Source organism: Nerophis ophidion, linkage group LG26 (assembly GCF_033978795.1).
Source record: "Nerophis ophidion isolate RoL-2023_Sa linkage group LG26, RoL_Noph_v1.0, whole genome shotgun sequence".
Classification (NCBI taxonomy): Eukaryota; Metazoa; Chordata; class Actinopteri; order Syngnathiformes; family Syngnathidae; genus Nerophis; species Nerophis ophidion.
The window spans coordinates 6507566-6525695 of record NC_084636.1 but is presented as its reverse complement, the minus strand read 5'-3'; the positions used below and the strand labels follow the sequence as shown (position 1 = coordinate 6525695).

At 45.9% G+C, this 18130-nt stretch overlaps 1 protein-coding gene across 1 annotated transcript in view; it reads right to left on the bottom strand.

The window, feature by feature from the left end:
- The window catches only part of LOC133543913 (palladin-like), an 83822-nt gene extending 69635 nt beyond the window's left edge, over window positions 1-14187 (bottom strand). The window contains exons 1-2 of the mRNA XM_061888822.1: window positions 13569-14187; window positions 6318-7916 (exon numbers count right to left, since the gene is read on the bottom strand). Of these exons, the coding sequence (XP_061744806.1) occupies window positions 6318-7915 (1598 nt within the window). The 5' untranslated portion in view covers window position 7916; window positions 13569-14187. The remainder of the gene's footprint in view (window positions 1-6317; window positions 7917-13568) is intronic.
- Between the last annotated feature and the right edge of the window lie 3943 nt (window positions 14188-18130).

The window sequence follows — 18130 nt, the reverse complement described above, 5'->3', positions numbered from 1 at the left end:
CGGGCTGTTCTATCAACAACACCCAGAAAGGCTTCGCTGGGCCCTAGCTCATCTAAGATGGACTGATGCAAAGTGGAAAAGTGGTCTGACGAGTCCACATTTCAAATTGTTTTTGAAAATAACCATCCGGACTGTTCTATCAACAACACCCTGAAAGGCTTCGCTGGCCCCAAGCTCATCTAAGATGGACTGATGCAAAGTGGAAAAGTGGTCTGACGAGTCCACATTTCAAAATGTTTTTTGGAAACTCTGGACGTCGAGTCCTTCGGAACAAAGAGGAAAATAACCATCCGGACTGTTTTATCAACAACACCCAGAAAGGCTTCACTGGGCCCTAGCTCATCTAAGATGGACTCATGCAAAGTGGAAAAGTGGTCTGACGAGTCCACATTTCAAATTGTTTTTTGAAAATAACCATCCGGACTGTTCTATCAACAACACCCAGAAAGGCTTCGCTGGCCCCAAGCTCATCTAAGATGGACTGATGCAAAGTGGAAAAGTGGTCTGACGAGTCCACATTTCAAAATGTTTTTTGGAAACTCTGGACGTCGAGTCCTTCGGAACAAAGAGGAAAATAACCATCCGGACTGTTCTATCAACAACACCCAGAAAGGCGTCGCTGGGCCCTAGCTCATCTAAGATGGACTGATGCAAAGTGGAAAAGTGGTCTGACGAGTCCACATTTCAAATTGTTTTTTGTAAACTGTGGACGTCGAGTCCTTCGGAACAAAGAGGAAAATAACCATCCGGACAGTTTTATCAACAACACCCAGAAAGGCTTCGCTGGGCCCTAGCTCATCTAAGATGTACTGATGCAAAGTGTAAAAGTGGTCTGACGAGTCCACATTTCAAATAGTTTTTTGGAAACTGTGGACGTCGAGTCCTTCGGAACAAAGAGGAAAATAACCATTCGGACTGTTCTAGGCACAAAATGTAAAAGCCAGCATGTGTGATGGTATGGGGGTGCATTAGTGGCCAAGGTATGGGTAACTTACACATCTGTGAAGGCACCATTAATGCTGAAAGGTACATACAGGTTTTGGAGCAACATATGTACATGCATGTATACTACATATTCATAACTTCATGTAGAATGGCATTAACTAAAAGTACATCAACTATATGTACATATACTACATCATGGGTAAAGTACCAGAACATATACCAAGTATATGTGTGCTCCTATACAACCTGGCATTGCCACCTAGTGGCCCACAAGCACATTACAGTTCAACTACATGTACATATACTACATATACAACATGTATATATAGAACAGGGGTCAGCAAACTTTTTGAAAGCAAGAGCTACTTCTTGGGTACTGATTGATGCAAAGGGCTACCAGTTTGATACACACTTAAATAAATTGCCAGAAATAGCCAATTTGCTCAATGTACCTTTAATAAATAAATCTATATATATATATATATATATATATATATATATATATATAAAATGGGTATTTCTGTCTGTCGTTCCGTTGTACATTTTTTTTCCTTTTACGGAAGGTTTTTTTGTAGAGAATAAATGATGAAAAAAAACACTTAATTGAACAATTTAAAAGAGGACTAAACACAGAAAAAATTAAAATTAAATTTTGAAACAAAGTTTATCTTCATTTTCGTCTCCTTAAAATTCAAAATTCAACCGAAAAAAAGAAGAGAAAAACTAGCTAATTCGAAACTTTTTGAAAAAATTTAAAAAATAATTTATGGAACATTTTTAGTAGTTTTTCCTGATTAAGATTAATTTTAGAATTTTGATGACATGTTTTAAATAGGTTAAAATCCAATCTGCACTTTGTTAGAATATATAACAAATTGGACCAAGCTATATTTCTAACAAAGACAAATCATTATTTCTTCTAGATTTTCCGGGACCAAAATTTTAAAAGAAATTCAAAAGACTTTGAAATAAGATTTAAAATTGATTAGAGCTGCCACCTTACCGTGGTAGAGGAGTTTGCGTGTCCCCATGATCCTAGGAGCTATGTTGTCTGGGGGCTTTCATGCCCCCTGGTAGGGTCTCCCAAGACAAACAGGTCCGAGGTGAGTGATCAGACAAAGAGCAGCTCAAAGACTTCTATGGAATTACAACAAAATGAACTCAGATTTCCCTCGCCCGGACGCGGGTCACCGGGGCCCCGCTCTGGAGCCAGGCCCGGAGTTGGGGCACGATGGCGAGCGCCTGGTGGCCGGGCCTGTCCCCATGGGGCCCGGCCGGGCACACCCCAAAGAGGCAACGTGGGTCCCCCCTCCAATGGGCTCACCATTTATAGGAAGGGCCATAGAGGTCGGGTGCATTGTGAGCTGGGCGACAGCCGAAGGCAGGGCACTTGGCGGTCCGATCCTCGGCTACAGAAGCTAGCTCTTGGGACGTGGAACGTCACCTCACTGGGGGGGAAGGAGCCTGAGCTAGTCCGCGAGGTAGAGAAGTTCCGGCTGGATATAGTCGGACTCACCTGGACGCACAGCAAGGGCTCTGGAACCAGTTCTCTCGAGAGGGACTGGACTCTCTTCCACTCTGGCGTTGCCGGCAGTGAGAGGCGACGGGCTGGGGTGGCAATTCTCGTTGCCCCCCGGCTCAAAGCCTGCACGTTGGAGTTCAACCCAGTGGACGAGAGGGTAGCTTCCCTTCGCCTTCGGGTGGGGGGACGGGTCCTGACTGTTGTTTGTGCTTACGGACCAAACAGCAGTTCAGAATACCCACCCTTTTTGGGAACGCTCGAGGGAGTACTGGAAAGTGCTCCCCCGGGTGATTCCCTTGTCCTACTGGGGGACTTCAACGCTCATATTGGCAACGACAGTGAAACCTGGAGAGGCGTGATTGGGAAGAATGGTCGCCCGGATCTAAACCCGAGTGGTGTTTTGTTATTGGACTTTTGTGCTCGTCACGGATTGTCCATAACGAACACCATGTTCAAACATAAGGGTGTCCATATGTGCACTTGGCACCAGGACACCCTAGGCCGCAGTTCCATGATCGACTTTGTAGTTGTGTCATCGGATTTGCGGCCTTATGTTTTGGACACTCGGGTGAAGAGAGGGGCGGAGCTTTCTACCGATCACCACCTGGTGGTGAGTTGGCTGCGATGGTGGGGGAGGATGCCGGACAGACCTGGCAGGCCCAAACGCATTGTGAGGGTCTGCTGGGAACGTCTGGCAGAGTCTCCTGTGAGAGAGTTTCAATTCACACCTCCGGGAGAACTTTGAACATGTCACGAGGGAGGTGCTGGACATTGAGTCCGAGTCGACCATGTTCCGAACCTCTATTGTCGAGGCGGCTGATTGGAGCTGTGGCCGCAAGGTTGTTGGTGCCTGTCGTGGCGGTAATCCCAGAACCCGTTGGTGGACACCAGCAGTGAGGGATGCCGTCAAGCTGAAAAAGGAGTCCTATCGGGTTCTTTTGGCTCAGAGGACTCCGGAGGCAGTGGACGAGTACCGACGGGCCAAGCGGTGTGCAGCTTCAGCGGTCGCGGAGGCAAAAACTCGGACATGGGAAGAGTTCGGGGAAGCCATGGAAAACGACTTCCGGACAGCTTCGAAGCGATTCTGGACCACCATACGCCGCCTCAGGAAGGGGAAGCAGTGCACTATCAACACCGTGTATGGTGCGGATGGTGTTCTGCTGACTTCGACTGCGGATGTTGTGGATCGGTGGAGGGAGTACTTCGAAGACCTCCTCAATCCCACCAACACATCTTCCTTTGAGGAAGCGGTGCCTGGGGAATCTGTAGTGGACTCTCCTATTTCTGGGGCTGAGGTCGCTGAGGTAGTTAAAAAGCTCCTCGGCGGCAAGGCCCCGGGGGTGGATGAGATCCGCTCAGAGTTCCTTAAGGCTCTGGATGCTGTGGGGCTGTCTTGGTTGACAAGACTCTGCAGCATTGCGTGGACATCGGGGGCGGTACCTCTGGATTGGCAGACCGTGGTGGTGGTCCCTCTCTTTAAGAAGGGCGACCGGAGGGTGAGTTCCAACTATCGTGGGATCACACTCCTCAGCCTTCCCGGTAAGGTTTATTCAGGTGTACTGGAGAGGAGGCATCGCCGGATAGTCGAACCTCGGATTCAGGAGGAACAGTGTGGTTTTCGTCCTGGTCTTGGAACTGTGGACCAGCTCTATACTCTCGGCAGGGTTTTTGAGGGTGCATGGGAGTTTGCCCAACCAGTCTACATGTGCTTTGTGGACTTGGAGAAGGCATTCGACCGTGTCCCTCGGGAAGTCCTGTGGGGAGTGCTCAGAGAGTATGGGGTGTTGGACTGTCTTATTGTGGCAGTCCGCTCCCTGTATGATCAGTGCCAGAGCTTGGTCCGCATTGCCGGCAGTAAGTCGGACACGTTTCCAGTGAGGGTTGGACTCCGCCAAGGCTGTCCTTTGTCACCGATTCTGTTCATAACTTTTATGGACAGAATTTCTAGGCGCAGCCAAGGCGTTGAGGGGATCCGGTTTGGTGGCCACGGGATTAGGTCTCTGCTTTTTGCAGATGATGTGGTCCTGATGGCTTCATCTGACCGGGATCTTCAGCTCTCACTGGATCGGTTCGCAGCCGAGTGTGAAGCGACTGGAATGAGAATCAGCACCTCCAAGTCCGAGTCCATGGTTCTCGCCCGGAAAAGGGTGGGGTGCCATCTCCGGGTTGGGGAGGAGACCCTGCCCCAAGTGGAGGAGTTCAAGTACCTAGGAGTCTTGTTCACGAGTGGGGGAAGAGTGGATCGTGAGATCGACAGGCGGATCGGTGCGGCGTCTTCAGTAATGCGGACGTTGTATCGATCCGTTGTGGTGAAGAAGGAGCTGAGCCGGAAGGCAAAGCCCTCAATTTACCGGTCGATCTACGTTCCCATCCTCACTTATGATCATGAGCTTTGGGTCATGACCGAAAGGATAAGATCACGGGTACAAGCGGGCGAAATGAGTTTCCTCCGCCGTGTGGCGGGTCTCTCCCTTAGAGATAGGGTGAGAAGCTCTGCCATCCGGGAGGAACTCAAAGTAAAGCCGCTGCTCCTCCACATCGAGAGGAGCCAGATGAGGTGGTTCGGGCATCTGGTCAGGATGCCACCCGAACGCCTCCCTAGGGAGGTGTTTAGGGCACGTCCAACCCTTAGGAGGCCACGGGGAAGACCCAGGACACGTTGGGAAGACTATGTCTCCCGGCTGGCCTGGGAACGCCTCGGGATCCCCCGGGAAGAGCTAGACGAAGTGGCTGGAGATAGGGAAGTCTAGGCTTCCCTGCTTAGGCTGCTGCCCCCGCGACCCGACCTCGGATAAGCGGAAGATGATGGATGGATGGATGGATGGATGGATCTACAGATTTTCTAGATTTGCCAGAATATTTTTTTTTAAATTTTAATCACAATAAGTTTGAAGAAATATTTCACAAATATTCTTCGTTGAAAAAACAGAAGCTAAAATGAAAAATTAAATTAAAATGTATTTATTATTCTTTACAATAAAAAAAATTAAAATTTACTTGAACATTGATGTAAATTGTCAGAAAAGAAGAGGAAGGAATCTAAAAGGTAAAAAGGTATATGTGTTTAAAAATCCTAAAATCATTTTTAAGGTTGTATTTTTTCTCTAAAATAGTCTTTCTGAAAGTTATAAGAATAAAGTCAAAAAATAAATGAATTTATTTAAACAAGTTTAGACCAAGTCTTTAAAATATTTTCTTGGATTTTCAAATTCTATTTGAGTTTTTTCTCTCTTAGAATTAAAACTGTCCAGCAAAATGAGACCAGCTTGCTAGTAAATAAATACAATTTAAAAAAAAATAGAGGCAGCTCACTGGTAAGTGCTGCTATTTGAGCTATTTTTAGAACAGGCCAGCGGGCGACTCATCTGGTCCTTACGGGCGACCTGGTGCCCGCGGGCACCGCCTTGGTGCCCCCTGATATAGATAATATACTACATGTTGGTGAACTACAAGTACATATACTACATGTATGTATGCATATACTACTTATACTACATATTGGTAAACTACATGTAAACTACATGTACATCTACTACATGTACATATACGTACATTTCCTACATCATGGGTAAACTACAAGTACATATACCAAGTATATGTGTGCTCCTCTACATCGTGACATTGCCATCTAGTGGCCCAACAAGCACATTACAGTTTTACTACAAGTACATATACCAAGTATATGTGTGCTCCTCTACATCGTGACATTGCCATCTAGTGGCCCAACAAGCACATTACAGTTTTACTACAAGTACATATACCAAGTATATGTGTGCTCCTCTACATCGTGACATTGCCATCTAGTGGCCCAACAAGCACATTACAGTTTGACCTGCACAAGAGAACCTACCTGATGAGTGGACGTGGGTTCCCGATGACGCTGCATTCCAGACGGATAGGTCTTCCTTCTGCCACCTCCTGGCTCTTCAGCTTCTGGACAAAGCAGGGCGGGATCAGGGTTCCACATGGGGGCGGAGCCTCGCAGTGATGATGCTCCTGAGCGGCAGGAACCACCTCCTGTGGACCTGCCAGTGGAGGACCGGCCGCCGCTTGCTGGTACGTAGTCTGCTCTGGTGGGCATGGTGATGGCGGGCAGGAGGATGGTTGACTTGGTGATGGTTGACTTGGTGATGGCTGGCCGGGGGATGGTTGACTTGGTGATGGTAGACATGGTAATGCTTGGCATGAGGATGGGTGACTTGGTGATGGCTGGTAGGGTGATGGTTCACTTGGTGATGGTTGACTTGGTGATGGCTGGTAGGGTGATGGTGGACTTGGGGAAGGTTGACCGGGTGATGGTAGACATGGTGATGGTTGGCAGGAGGATGGTTGACTTGGGGATGGTTGACAGGGTGATGGCTGGTAGGGTGGTGGTGGACTTGGGGATGGTTGACATGGTAATGGCTGGCAGGGGGATGGTTGACTTGGTGAAGGTTGACATAGTGATGGCTGGCAGGGTGATGGTTGACTTGGTGATGGTTGGCAGGGGGATGGTTGACTTGGGGATGGTTGACATAGTGATGGCTGGCAGGGGGATGGTTGACTTGGTGATGGCTGGCAGGGGGATGGTTGACTTGGTGATGGCTGGCAGGGGGATGGTTGACTTGGGCATGGTTGACATAGTGATGGTTGGCAGGGGGTTGGTTGGCAGGGTGATGGTTGACTTGGGGATGGTTGACATAGTGATGGTTGGCAGGGGGTTGGTTGGCAGGGTGATGGTTGACTTGGGGATGGTTGACATAGTGATGGTTGGCAGGGGGTTGGTTGGCAGGGTGATGGTTGACTTGGGCATGGTTGACATAGTGATGGTTGGCAGGGGGTTGGTTGGCAGGGTGATGGTTGACTTGGTACTGGCCAGCAGGGTGAGGAGGAGGTAGCAGGGTCTGCTTGCTGGCTCCCAGGAGACAGATGTCCACCAAGAGGGGAGGACAAGTGGTCGTCCACTTGCCCTTCCCCATGTGCTGACCCTTTGAAGATGGACGAGAGCTCCTCGATGAAGGTGGCGGCCCGACTGCAGAACTCCGTGACGGAAGACGTGCGCTCGTTCAGCTCCAAGTCTGCGTGAAGAAGCCGAGGTTTGTCCTGTTTGTAAAGAGGCTGTGCAGACTTGTGACAGGTGAGCTTCTCAGGTGAGGGTGAAGACTGACGAACATCTCCAGGCTCCTCTTTGAGATCCTGCGCCTGGGTCTTAAGACGTTGTTCTTCTGCGTCACCAAAGGCCTCCCAGGCCAAGTCCAGACTGCGGTTGATCTCTTCGGCGTTCAAAAATTCAGTGAGATCCACAAAGTCACCTCTGCCGGCCTGCACCTCCAGCTGGGGGTCCTCAGAGAGATCATTATCAGCCAAGACCACGCCATAGTCCTCCTCAACGCCAGCAGCCTGGTCTCCTGCCGGGCCCTTGAGCAGCAGAGATATGGGGAGTGGCTGGTTCCAACTCCCGTGCTGCATCCTGCAACACATGTCGGACAGAGGTATCCATGACATCTGTAGATTTAGCAAGACAATGATGGTGCTAAAGATGCTAAAGTACAGGACCATGACGGTGCTAAAGATGCTAAAGTACAGGACCATGATGGTGCTAAAGATGCTAAAGTACAGGACCATGATGGTGCTAAAGATGCTAAAGTACAGGACCATCATGGTGCTAAAGATGCTAAAGTACAGGACCATGATGGTGCTAAAGATACTAAAGTATGGGACTATCATGGTGCTAAAGATGCTAAAGTACAGGACCATCATAGTGCTAAAGATACTAAAGTATGGGACTATCATGGTACTAAGGATGCTAAAGTACACGACCATCATGGTGCTAAAGATGCTAAAGTACAGGACCGTGATTGTGCAAAAGACGCTAAATTATTATACCATTATGGTGCTGAAGATGCTAAAGTACAAAACCATGATGGTGCTAAAGATGCTGAAGTACAGGACCATGATGGTGCTAAAGATGTTAAAGTACAGGACCATTATGGTGCTAAAGATGCTAAAGTACAGGACCATGACAGTGGTAAATATGCTAATATACAATGATGGTTCTACGGTACAGGACCATGATGGTGCTAAAGATGCTAAAGTACAGGACCATTATGGTGTTTAAGATGCTAAGTACAGGACAAAGATGGTGCTAAAGATGCTAAAGTTCAGGGCCATGATGGTGCTAAAGATGTTAAACTACAGGACCATGACAGTGGTAAATATGCTAATATACAATGATGGTTCTACAGTACAGGACCATTATGGTGTTTAAGATGCTAAAGTACAGCACAATGATAGTGCTAAAGATGCTAAAGAACAGGGCCATTATGGTGCTTAATATATTAAACTACAGGAAGATGATGGTGTTAAAGATGCTAAAGAACAGGACCGTAATGGTGCTAAAGATGTTAATGTACAGGACCATGATGGTGCTAATTAAATGCTAAATTACAGGACAATGTTGGTGCTAAAGATGCTAAAGTACAGGATCGTGATGGCGCTAAAGATGCCAAAGTACAGGACTATGACAGTGCTAAATATGATGGTTCTAAATATCCAAGACTATGATGGTGCTAATGAGAGCTAATGAGAGTCGCCACCTCACCTGCGATGAGGTGGCGACTTGTCCAGGGTGTATGCCGCCTTCTGCTCGATTACAGCTGAGATAGGCTCCAGCACCCCCCGCGACCCCAAAAGGGACAAGCGGTACAAAATGGATGGATGATGGTTCTACAGTACTGGACCATTATGGTGCTAAAGATGCTAATGTACAGGACCATTACGGTGCTAAAAATGCTAATGTACAGGACTATGATGGTGTTAATGATGCTAAAGTTTAGGAGCATGATGTGGCTAAAGATGCTAAGTACAGGACCATGATGGTGCTAAAGACGTTAAAGTACAGGACCATTATGGTGCGAAAGATGCTAAAGTGCAGGACCATGATGGTCCTAGAGAAGCTGAAGTACAGGACCATGACAGTGCTAAAGATGCTAAAGTACAGGAACATGATGGTGCGAAAGATGCTAAAGTTTAGGAACATGATGTGGCTAAAGATGCTAAGTACAGGACCATGATGGTGCTAAAGACGTTAAAGTACAGGACCATTATGGTGCGAAAGATGCTAAAGTGCAGGACCATGATGGTCCTAGAGAAGCTGAAGTACAGGACCATGACAGTGCTAAAGATGCTAAAGTACAGGAACATGATGGTGCGAAAGATGCTAAAGTTTAGGAACATGATGTGGCTAAAGATGCTAAGTACAGGACCATGATGGTGCTAAAGACGTTAAAGTACAGGACCATTATGGTGCGAAAGATGCTAAAGTGCAGGACCATGATGGTGCTAGAGAAGCTGAAGTACAGGACCATGACAGTGCTAAAGATGCTAAAGTACAGGAACATGATGGTGCGAAAGATGCTAAAGTTTAGGACCATGATGGTGCTAAAGAAGCTGAAGTACAGGACCATGACAGTGCTAAAGATGCTAAAGTACAGGAACATGATGGTACGAAAGATGCTAAAGTGCAGGACCATGATGGTGCTAAAGAAGCTGAAGTACAGGACCATGACAGTGCTAAAGATGCTAAAGTACAGGAACATGATGGTGCGAAAGATGTTAAAGTACAGGACCATTACGGTGCTAAAAATGCTAATGTACAGGACTATGATGGTGTTAATGATGCTAAGGTTTAGGAGCATGATGTGGCTAAAGATGCTAAGTACAGGACCATGATGGTGCTAAAGATGTTAAAGTACAGGACCATTATGGTGCGAAAGATGCTAAAGTGCAGGACCATGATGGTGCTAAAGAAGCTGAAGTAAAGGACCATGACAGTGCTAAAGATGCTAAAGTACAGGAACATGATGGTGCGAAAGATGCTAAAGTTTAGGACCATGATGGTGCTAAAGATCTTAAAGTACAGGACCATTATGGTGCTAAAGAAGCTGAAGTACAGGAACATGATGGTGCGAAAGATGCTAAAGTGCAGGACCATGATGGTGCGAAAGATGTTAAAGTACAGGACCATTACGGTGCTAAAAATGCTAATGTACAGGACTATGATGGTGTTAATGATGCTAAAGTTTGGGAGCATGATGTGGCTAAAGATGCTAAGTACAGGACCATGATGGTGCTAAAGACGTTAAAGTACAGGACCATTATGGTGCGAAAGATGCTAAAGTGCAGGACCATGATGGTGCTAAAGAAGCTGAAGTACAGGACCATGACAGTGCTAAAGATGCTAAAGTACAGGAACATGATGGTGCGGAAGATGCTAAAGTTTAGGACCATGATGGTGCTAAAGAAGCTGAAGTACAGGACCATGACAGTGCTAAAGATGCTAAAGTACAGGAACATGATGGTACGAAAGATGCTAAAGTGCAGGACCATGATGGTGCTAAAGATCTTAAAGTACAAGACCATTACGGTGCTAAAGAAGCTGAAGTACAGGACCATGACAGTGCTAAAGATGCTAAAGTACAGGACCATTACGGTGCTAAAAATGCTAATGTACAGGACTATGATGGTGTTAATGATGCTAAAGTTTAGGAGCATGATGTGACTAAAGATGCTAAGTACAGGACCATGATGGTGCTAAAGACGTTAAAGTACAGGACCATTATGGTGCGAAAGATGCTAAAGTGCAGGACCATGATGGTGCTAAAGAAGCTGAAGTACAGGACCATGACAGTGCTAAAGATGCTAAAGTACAGGAACATGATGGTACGAAAGATGCTAAAGTGCAGGACCATAAATATCTTAAAGTACAGGACCATTATGGTGCTAAAGAAGCTGAAGTACAGGAACATGATGGTGCGAAAGATGCTAAAGTGCAGGACCATGATGGTGCTAAAGATGTTAAAGTACAGACCAATGATGGTATTAAAGATACTCAAGTACAGGACTATGATGGTGCTAAAGATCTTAAAGTACGAGACCATTACGGTGCTAAAGATGCTAAAGTACAGGACCATTATGGTGCTAAAGATCTTAAAGTACGAGACCATTACGGTGCTAAAGAAGCTGAAGTACAGGACCATGATGGTGCTAAAGACGTTAAAGTACAGGACCATTATGGTGCGAAAGATGCTAAAGTGCAGGACCATGATGGTGCTAAAGAAGCTGAAGTACAGGACCATGACAGTGCTAAAGATGCTTAAGTACAGGAACATGATGGTACGAAAGATGCTAAAGTGCAGGACCATGATGGTGCTAAAGAAGCTGAAGTACAGGACCATGACAGTGCTAAAGATGCTAAAGTACAGGAACATGATGGTACGAAAGATGCTAAAGTGCAGGACCATGATGGTGCTAAAGATCTTAAAGTACAGGACCATTATGGTGCTAAAGAAGCTGAAGTACAGGAACATGATGGTGCGAAAGATGCTAAAGTGCAGGACCATGATGGTGCTAAAGATGTTAAAGTACAGACCAATGATGGTCTTAAAGATGCTAAAGTGCAGGACCATGATGGTGCTAAAGATCTTAAAGTACGAGACCATTACGGTGCTAAAGAAGCTGAAGTACAGGACCATGACAGTGCTAAAGATGCTAAAGTACAGGACCATTACGGTGCTAAAAATGCTAATGTACAGGACTATGATGGTGTTAATGATGCTAAAGTTTAGGAGCATGATGTGACTAAAGATGCTAAGTACAGGACCATGATGGTGCTAAAGACGTTAAAGTACAGGACCATTATGGTGCGAAAGATGCTAAAGTGCAGGACCATGATGGTGCTAAAGAAGCTGAAGTACAGGACCATGACAGTGCTAAAGATGCTTAAGTACAGGAACATGATGGTACGAAAGATGCTAAAGTGCAGGACCATGATGGTGCTAAAGAAGCTGAAGTACAGGACCATGACAGTGCTAAAGATGCTAAAGTACAGGAACATGATGGTACGAAAGATGCTAAAGTGCAGGACCATGATGGTGCTAAAGATCTTAAAGTACAGGACCATTATGGTGCTAAAGAAGCTGAAGTACAGGAACATGATGGTGCGAAAGATGCTAAAGTGCAGGACCATGATGGTGCTAAAGAAGCTGAAGTACATGACCATGACAGTGCTAAAGATGCTAAAGTACAGGAACATGATGGTGCGAAAGATGTTAAAGTACAGGACCATTACGGTGCTAAAAATGCTAATGTACAGGACTATGATGGTGTTAATGATGCTAAAGTTTAGGAGCATGATGTGGCTAAAGATGCTAAGTACAGGACCATGATGGTGCTAAAGACGTTAAAGTACAGGACCATTATGGTGCGAAAGATGCTAAAGTGCAGGACCATGATGGTGCTAAAGAAGCTGAAGTACAGGACCATGACAGTGCTAAAGATGCTAAAGTACAGGAACATGATGGTACGAAAGATGCTAAAGTGCAGGACCATGATGGTGCTAAAGATCTTAAAGTACAGGACCATTATGGTGCTAAAGAAGCTGAAGTACAGGAACATGATGGTGCGAAAGATGCTAAAGTGCAGGACCATGATGGTGCTAAAGATCTTAAAGTACAGGACCATTATGGTGCTAAAGAAGCTGAAGTACAGGAACATGATGGTGCGAAAGATGCTAAAGTGCAGGACCATGATGGTGCTAAAGATGTTAAAGTACAGACCAATGATGGTATTAAAGATACTCAAGTACAGGACCATTATGGTGCTAACGATGCTAAAGAGCAGGACAATGATGATGCTAAAGAAGCTGAAGTACAGGACCATTATGGGGCTAAAGGTGCTAAAGAGCAAGACTACGATGGTGCTTAAAATCCTAAAGTGCTAAAGCCCCACACGAAAACATTGTAAAAGATATATTTCGGGCGCTTGAATAGCAGCTGCTGTTATTTTTAATCTCCTGAGCTGGGCTGCAGGCATGACGGCGCCCTCGCTAACGTTAGACCACGACTGTCTCAAAACATGATTTCTCCGGCAAACGTTGATTGCCAAATGAAACATTTATAATAATCATTTACAGTCAGACATTTCTTGATGTCTTCATAAAACTTTCTCTTCCGATCTTTTATGCATTTTAGGAAATTGAATTTACCAAATGCCCGAAGAAAAGAGCAGCAACGTTTTGCTAAACAAAGATTATCTAAAGAAAAAAAAAAAGACTCAAACTTGCCTTCAGTGAACTTTGTGACCAAATGTCTTCTGACACCGGTCAAGTTGTTCTCCCGTTGAGCAGAAGAAGCCTCTCTGTTGGTTGGTATGAGGAACCAGAAGAAGCTGGTTGGTATGAGGAACCAATGAAGGCTGATTGATGTGAGGAGCCAGAAGAAGCTGGTTGGTATCGAGAGCCAGAAGAAGCTGGTTGGTATGAGGAACCAATGAAGGCTGATTGATGTGAGGAGCCAGAAGAAAATGGTTGGTATCGAGAGCCAGAAGAAGCTGGTTGGTATGAGGAACCAATAAAGGCTGGTTGTTGTGAGGAGCCAGAAGAAGCTGGTTGGTATCGAGAGCCAGAAGAAGCTGGTTGGTATGAGGAACCAATGAAGGCTGGTTGATGTGAGGAGCCAGAAGAAACTGGTTGGTATGGAGGACCATTAAAGGCTGGTTGGTCTGAGGAACCTAAAAGCTGGTTGGTTTGAGGACCCAGTAGAAGCCGGTTGGTGTGAGAAGCCGGTTAGTGTGAAGATCCAATAGAAGCTGGTTAGTGTGAGGATCCAATAGAAGCTGGTTGGTGTGAGGAGCCTGAAGAAGCAGCTCTCGGGCTCAGTGTCTGACGTCCCAACTCAGGCTGCTCTCTGTGTCAGGCTAAATTTGGCTCGCCTGGCTCGGGTTTCAGTGTGGGGGCTTCTGTCAGGGAGGGAGATGGTGTTGAGGCAAAGTGCTGACACTTGTTTGTGCCAGTCAGTGTTTGTTTATGCCAGGCTGAGAGGTGGCATGATGATGCAACACACACCTGACACACTGAAACATGTCACCTGTGTCAAACCTGACATAATGAAATATGGCACCTGTAACACACCTGACACACTAAAACATGTCACCTGGAATACACCCGACACACTGAAACATGGCACCTGTAACACACCTGACACACTGAAACATGGCACCTGTAACACACCTGACACACTGAAACATGTCACCTGCATCAAACCTGACACACTGAAACATGTCACCTGTAACACACCTGACACACTAAAACATGTCACCTGTAACACACCTGACACACTGAAACATGTCACCTGTAACACACCTGACACACTGAAACATGGCACCTGTAACACACCTGACACACTGAAACATGTCACCTGCATCAAACCTGACACACTGAAACATGTCACCTGCATCAAACCTGACACACTGAAACATGTCACCTGTAACACACCTGACACACTAAAACATGTCACCTGGAATACACCCGACACACTGAAACATGTCACCTGTAACACACCTAACACACTGAAACATGTCACCTGCATCAAACCTGACACACTGAAACATGTCACCTCTAACACCCCTGACACACTGAAACATGTCGCCTGCATCAAACCTGACACACTGAAACATGGCACCTGTAACACACCTGACACACTGAAACATGTCACCTGCATCAAACCTGACACACTGAAACATGTCACCTGCATCAAACCTGACACACTGAAACATGTCACCTGTAACACACCTGACACACTAAAACATGTCACCTGTAACACACCCGACACACTGAAACATATCTCCTGTAACACACCTAACACACTGAAACATGTCACCTGCATCAAACCTGACACACTGAAACATGTCACCTCTAACACCCCTGACACACTGAAACATGTCGCCTGCATCAAACCTGACACACTGAAACATGTCACCTGTAACACACCTGACACACTAAAACATGTCACCTGGAATACAGCCGACACACTGAAACATATCTCCTGTAACACACCTAACACACTGAAACATGTCACCTGCATCAAACCTGACACACTGAAACATGTCACCTCTAACACCCCTGACACACTGAAACATGTCGCCTGCATCAAACCTGACACACTGAAACATGGCACCTGTAACACACCTGACACACTGAAACATGGCACCTGTAACACACCTGACACACTAAAACATGTCACCTGTAACACACCTGACACACTGAAACATGTCACCTGCATCAAACCTGACACACTGAAACATGTCACCTGCATCAAACCTGACACACTGAAACATGTCACCTGTAACACACCTGACACACTAAAACATGTCACCTGGAATACACCCGACACACTGAAACATGGCACCTGTAACACACCTGACACACTGAAACATGTCACCTGGAATACACCCGACACACTGAAACATGGCACCTGTAACACACCTGACACACTGAAACATGTCACCTGCATCAAACCTGACACACTGAAACATGTCACCTGTAACACACCTGACACACTAAAACATGTCACCTGTAACACACCTGACACACTGAAACATGTCACCTGTAACACACCTGACACACTGAAACATGGCACCTGTAACACACCTGACACACTGAAACATGTCACCTGCATCAAACCTGACACACTGAAACATGTCACCTGCATCAAACCTGACACACTGAAACATGTCACCTGTAACACACCTGACACACTAAAACATGTCACCTGGAATACACCCGACACACTGAAACATATCTCCTGTAACACACCTAACACACTGAAACATGTCACCTGCATCAAACCTGACACACTGAAACATGTCACCTCTAACACCCCTGACACACTGAAACATGTCGCCTGCATCAAACCTGACACACTGAAACATATCACCTGTAACACACCCGACACACTGAAACATATCTCCTGTAACACACCTAACACACTGAAACATGTCACCTGCATCAAACCTGACACACTGAAACATGTCACCTCTAACACCCCTGGCACACTGAAACATGTCGCCTGCATCAAACCTGACACACTGAAACATGTCACCTGTAACACACCTGACACACTGAAACTGAAACATGTAACCTGCAACAAACCTGGCACACTGAAACATGTCACCTGTAACACACCTTACACACTGAAACATGTCATTTGTAACATACCCAACATACTGAAATATGTCACCTGTAACACACTGAAACGTCACCTGCAACACACCTGGCACACTAAAACATGTCACCTGTAACACACCTGACACGCTGAAACATGTCACCTGTAACACACCTGACACACTGAAATATGGCACCTATAACACACCTGACACACTGAAACATGTCACCTGTAACACACCTGACACGCTGAAACATGTCACCTGTAACACACCTGACACACTGAAATATGGCACCTATAACACCCCTGACACACTGAAACATATCTCCTGTAACACACCTAACACACTGAAACATGTCACCTGCATCAAACCTGACACACTGAAACATGTCACCTCTAACACCCCTGACACACTGAAACATGTCGCCTGCATCAAACCTGACACACTGAAACATGTCACCTGTAACACACCTGACACACTGAAACTGAAACATGTAACCTGCAACAAACCTGGCACACTGAAACATGTCACCTGTAGCACACCTTACACACTGAAACATGTCATTTGTAACATACCCAACATACTGAAATATGTCACCTGTAACACACTGAAACGTCACCTGCAACACACCTGGCACACTAAAACATGTCACCTGTAACACACCTGACACGCTGAAACATGTCACCTGTAACACACCTGACACACTGAAATATGGCACCTATAACACACCTGACACACTGAAACATGTCACCTGTAACACACCCGACACACTGAAGCAAATCATCTGTAACACACTGAAACATGTCACCTACATCAAACCTGACACACTGAAGTATGGCACCTGTAACACACTTGACACACTGAAACATGTCACCTGTAACACACCTGACACACTGAAACATATCACCTGTAACACACCTAACACACTGAAACATGTAACCTGTAACACACCTGACACACTGAAACATGTCACCTGCATCAAACCTGACACACTGAAACATGTCACCTGTAACACACCTGACACACTGAAACATATCACCTGTAACACACCTAACACACTGAAACATGTCACCTGCATCAAACCTGACACACTGAAACATGTCACCTGTAACACACCTGACACACTGAAACATATCACCTGTAACACACCTAACACACTGAAACATGTCACCTGCATCACACCTAACACACTGAAACATGTCACCTGTAACACACCTGACACACTGAAACATGTCACCTGCATCAAACCTGAAACACTGAAACATGTCACCTGTAACACACCTGACACACTGAAACATGTCACCTGCATCAAACCTGAAACACTGAAACATGTCACCTGTAACACACCTGACACACTGAAACATATCACCTGTAACACACCTAACACACTGAAACATGTCACCTGCATCAAACCTGACACACTGAAATATGGCACCAGTAACACCCCTGACACACTGAAACATATCACCTGTAACACACTCGACACACTGAAACATGTCACCTGTAACACACCTGACACACTGAAACATGTCACCTGTAACACACCTGACACACTGAAACATATCACCTGTAACACACCTAACACACTGAAACATGTCACCTGCATCAAACCTGACACACTGAAACATGTCACCTGTAACACACCTGACACACTGAAACATATCACCTGTAACACACCTAACA